The sequence below is a fragment of the Thermochaetoides thermophila genome, assembly GCF_000221225.1.
Source record: "Thermochaetoides thermophila DSM 1495 unplaced genomic scaffold scf7180000011815, whole genome shotgun sequence".
Taxonomy (NCBI): domain Eukaryota; kingdom Fungi; phylum Ascomycota; class Sordariomycetes; order Sordariales; family Chaetomiaceae; genus Thermochaetoides; species Thermochaetoides thermophila.
Genome location: NW_006383031.1, coordinates 1,111,906 through 1,116,894, shown reverse-complemented (window position 1 = coordinate 1,116,894; position 4,989 = coordinate 1,111,906). Strand labels below are relative to the sequence as shown.

Here is a 4,989-nt window from a genome sequence, read left to right as displayed (position 1 = left end):
ATGATTCATCCAGACCTCGTCGCTGAACTGCTCTATCCGAGCTATAACGCCCTCAAGGCAACCACCACTTCTCATCCAGGACCCATCCCAACAGTAATCCGTACGTTTCCCCTTTACTCAACATGCAGCAACGACCTCCTCTGATGATCTCCCAGCAACCCCCACTGAATACCAGCTGTCCACACACCATGGCCACCGCACGCTGTGGGTGCTGTTTGCCCTGATGACCTTGTCAACAGCTGTCTTCGCTCTCCTCTCCTGGCGTGTGCCCATCGCCCGACGCCTGTTCCACATCACGGCAACCTTGATTCCGCTCTTCTCCGCCCTCTCTTACTTCGCCATGGCGACCTCCCCGCACGCCGGCTCGGCCCTCAACTGTTATCAGGTCAAGGACTCCCACAAGCACGCGCCGGACACTTTCCACGAGATCTGCCGCCAGGTCTACTGGGCGCGATATGTTGGTTGGGCGCTGTCCATGCCGTTAGTCCTGGTTAACCTGTGCTTGTTGGCAGGTGTTAGCGGTGCCCATACTCTGATGGCTGTGGTCGCTAACACGATTATGGTGTTGGGAGGGATGTTCGCTGCGCTTGGTGAAGAAGGGACCATTGAAAGGTGGGGCTGGTTCACGATCAGTGCCCTGGGCTATGTCTTTGCTACCTGGCATGTGGCAGTGCATGGAGCCAAGCTAAGCAGTGCGCGTGGGCAGAGGTTGTCCAAGCTGTGGGCGGGCATGGCCGTGTATGTGCTGGCGTTGTGGTTGGCGTATCCGATGTGAGTTCCCCCCTTTTCATGGTGACATCTATCTTGCATACTGACAGTGCACCAGTGTCTGGGGAATCACGACCATCGCGCGCCGGACCAACGTGGACACCGAGATCCTGATTTTTGCGGTACTCGATGTGCTGCTGCTGGCTGGGTCCAGCTTCTGGCTAGTGATCAGCAACCGGTCCATCGCCGAGACCAGCGTTGAGATCGACGGGTACTGGTCCCAGGGCCTCCCTCTCGAGGGGAGGATCCGCGTCGGAGACGAGGATTAGTCGGCGAGTGATGAGATGGTGCTGGTGTCTGTAAACTTTGAGAGCCGAAGAGAAGGGCTCAAATGTCAAGACGATGTACAATTAGTTATAGGAGGATGAACCGCGACAAGATGGAGATAGCTACCTGATTTCAGGAGTTCGGCAGGAAAGGAGGTTGCTATTCCCAGCTGGCGTTGAACAGGCGTTCAGGGAATGATTCGCTGGTGTCTTCCGAACGTAACTGTAAAAGCTAGTCATGAACACCTGTAATTATCTCAATACTCTTCCAAATTCCATAAAGCTGTGGAATAGTTACCTCAAATGCATTCGCAAAGTTGGCCGGCCCGCCGTTGAGATCCGAAGCCCATCGGACTTGCCTTGAGCGGATCACGGTAGCAAGATGCGATCATCCAGGAAACACAGTGATCCTTCGACGATCTCTCAGAAGCCCACAGCGCAGATGTCAGTGGCGTCGAAAATTGTACCGAATCCCGAAAAATTGGAAACATGCGGCAGGCCACGTCACAGATCCCGATGACATGCGAATCGGAAGGAATCATGGAATGTACCTCGAGAGGATCCGAATCACCGTTGGAGACAAAAGCATGCTTTTATTCGTTATAAGATTACCGAACAAATAATACACACTGTAAGAATGGTCCCTTAATGAAGATTGTTTCACTGGCAATGCTGAGCCTATCAGGATGCTCCGGCCGACCTAACCAACCCTTTCCCATCCTTTTCCATGATTTCTACGTATCGCTGTTGAAAAGCGAACCGAAGCAAAAATGGGGGTATCAAGTGTTGAAACGATTATGTCAGATAGTGTAGGCCACTCAAACCGTCAAATCCTCTCCCCAAACCTCCTTGGCGATTTCAACCTCCAATCTAATTTTCGCCCATTGCTGCTCCTCAGTAAGGTCATTACCCTCCATAGTCGAGCTGAAGCCACACTGATGAGACAGGCAGAGCTGATCAAGCCCGCGAGGGCAGAACGAAGCGGCTTCTTTCAGCCGCTTGATGATCTCTTCCTTATTATCAAGCTCAGCCTTCTTGCTACTCATTACGCCGAGCACCACAATCTTGTTCTCCGGCAGGAAGCGCAGCGGCTCGAACCCGCCAGACCGGGCATCGTCGTACTCGAGGAAATAAACATCAACATCGAGCTCACGGAAGAGCGTCTCGGCGACAGGCTCGTAGCCGCCCTGGGCAAACCACTGAGACCGGAAGTTGCCACGGCACAGGTGGATGCCGATGACGAGGTCCTTCGGCCGCTTGCTGATGGCCCTGTTGATCAGCGCGGCGTATTGTTTGGTGAGTTTCTGGGGGTCTTCGCCGTGACGCTTGGCGGCCTCCGCCCGCATGCCCTCATCGCAGAGGTAGGCCAGATTGGTGTCGTCAAACTGCACGAACCTGCAGCCGGCGGCATACAGGTCGTCCAGCTCGGCCTGGTAGGCAGCCACGAGGTCGTCGAAGAAGGAGTCCAGCGTGGGGTATGCCTCGGTGGAGATGGCCTCCCGTCCGCCGCGGAAGTGCACCATCGTCGGAGACGGGATGCATACCTTGGTCGTGATCTTGGCGGCTACATCGGCCGGGAGCTGCTGGCGGACAGATTCGACGAATTTGTAGTCGTCGACCTGGATTGGGGCCGGGTGGCCGACCTTGCCCGTGATGACCAGCTTCGGCGGAGTAACTCCGTGGGTCGTCACATTCGTCGACTGCACGCTGCCCCGGTGCTCAACGCCCGCCAGATGCTGGAGGAAGTCAATGTGGAACCACCGACGACGGAACTCGCCGTCGGTGACGGAATGAAGGCCAGCAGCGACCTGCTTCTTCACGACCTCAGCAATGTGCTCATCCTCCAGCTTGCGCAGGTCAGCTTTGGAGATTGGGTTGGCCGTCTCCAGGGTCTCCCGGGCAGCCAGGATCGGCTTCGGGCGCAAGAAACTGCCGACGTGGTCGGCACGATAGACACCAGCGGGAAGCGGCATATTGGAGTCGTGCGGCAGTGGGTTAGGTTTCGGAATGGATGCTGGTGTGAGGTGAGAGGGTTAGGGGCGTGTCTCAGCCTCAAGGAGCTGTTACACAAGAAAGGCCCGGGAAAACTGGTGGACACGAAAAAAAAAGGCGCTGCACTGAGAGGTATGATATTCGGCCCGGAGGGAGTGAGAAAGTCTGCAGCTTCTTTGCAGCCAATTTCTCTATGTTGTAGGAGGCCACAGGCGTAATTCCAGGTGACTGTAAGTCGATGCCGCACGAGATGATTCTTGTCAAGGACACTGTTGCGATGGCAATTTGATGTCTTGTGCAACAGCTGGGCTTTGTGGAAACGTCGATTCAGACAGCTGCAACTTCAACCCTGATCCAGGCTGCCGGAGCTGCGAATCAAGCTGTGATCTGTTGTGGAATTGGTCAATATCCCAGTCCTTCCTTGGTGTTGCGATGGAGGGTATCACGAATAGGTAAACAGTCCCATTGTTGTCACGGCGGCGCTCTATGTATGTATAATAAACCTCCCCCATCATCCCGCCCACGCCAGGACCGCTCGGCACGCGCTCGGCCCATCCACCCAGCTGCCGAAAACCGTATCATCTCGTGACATCTCCAAGTACCCCAAGCGCACGAATGGATGACGCTGGCAATCCCAAAGACTCCATTAACCACTCCAGCGAGCAATCCACAGGACGAGCGTCGTGATGTTGCATGGCGGCGCGAACCTGTACAGAGCCCCGCCGCAACGAGGGAAGCAGTGGAACATTGCGGGGTAGTCAGCTGGAGACAAGTGCTGAACAGCTGTTAGCTGACCTTCTTATGGAATGTCCGCCAATAACATGCGCTCCCAGTCGCGCTTGTCCACCCGGCAAATTTAGAGCCAAGACTGCACTTGCAGCCGCTGTGCGGGGGATTTTTTTCCCCGAGACGCGGCAGTTGTGAGAGGCCGCTTTATGCTCTGCCGCTAAAAACAGGCAGCCGCTCGCTGCACAGCACAGGAGGATCGACTTGCTGCAAATCACGATCATCCAAGATCTTGTTTTCCCAGAGAAAACACCGAAAAGGGGACCTTAGATACTCATCGCTGTTGTTAGAGATCTCCCCGATCGATCTTGTTCCTTGTACAGATCTTCAGTAATCGGAGCGATCTGACACACCGGATTGACTTCTGCAATGTGAAAAGACGCCAATGCGACTCTGCTGTGCTACTACTGTTCAGACAATGGAGTCATTAGTCTGGTTCATCATTCCAGGCGCCCGCATGGACACGCATGGGCACTATACGACAGGAGGACAAGCATACCGCTGATATTTTTCACCAATGTGTTCTAGAAAAAGCATGAAACCAATTACGGGGTTGCCGAGTCTTGAGATGAGCTCATGCCTTTCAAGTTCGGCTCCTCCCCGTCCTTTCATCCTTGAAACTATGGATCTTTACCCACCCGAACCCCCGGGTCCGCCGACAGAGTTTCACATGCGCGTCAAAGCACACAGGGTGAAAACTATTGGGCTTGCATGAGTTGAATTACGTATTTGAGAGTAAGTATTTACATAGATGCGATGGGCGTTTAAACAGATATTTTTTTTGCCCTGGGAAAAGAATAATGGTATCTCACCATGAGATGCAGTTGTCTCTCTTGCATCACATAGCCCAAGCAAGCTTTTTAACTCATTCTCATCACTGTCGTGCCAATCACACACTTGCTAGATTTCAGCCAAACGCCAGCAAACCAAGAGACTCCGAGTGCTTTGTGCAAACACATAAACATCAACTTAGTAGTGCATGGTCATTGACCTAAGTAAGGGTATCCTCTTGTAGACAAACGACCAAACCCAGGGCGCGTAAGTCCAAATAGGACAGAGGATGATGTCAGTAAACATAAGATGGGATATAAACTTGCTCTGCTCGCTCGCTCAACGCATCACTTCTTCCACTTTTCACCCACTTCATTAGGTCACGTTTTTTCGTAATGCATTTCCC

At 53.6% G+C, this 4,989-nt stretch overlaps 2 protein-coding genes across 2 annotated transcripts; one reads left to right on the top strand and one right to left on the bottom strand.

Moving 5' to 3' along the window:
* On the top strand, window positions 1-1,037 carry CTHT_0019280 (ion channel-like protein; the record flags this gene model as incomplete). The annotated part of the gene is made up of 3 exons (XM_006692353.1): window positions 1-100; window positions 156-771; window positions 827-1,037. 3 exons carry the CDS (start codon window positions 1-3, stop codon window positions 1,035-1,037), a joined length of 927 nt encoding a protein of 308 aa, XP_006692416.1.
* Window positions 1,038-1,852: 815 nt separating this feature from the next.
* CTHT_0019270 (uncharacterized protein) lies at window positions 1,853-3,007 on the bottom strand (the record flags this gene model as incomplete). The annotated part of the gene is made up of 1 exon (XM_006692352.1): window positions 1,853-3,007. The coding sequence occupies one exon, from the start codon at window positions 3,005-3,007 to the stop codon at window positions 1,853-1,855; it is 1,155 nt and encodes a 384-aa protein (XP_006692415.1).
* Window positions 3,008-4,989: the final 1,982 nt, after the last annotated feature.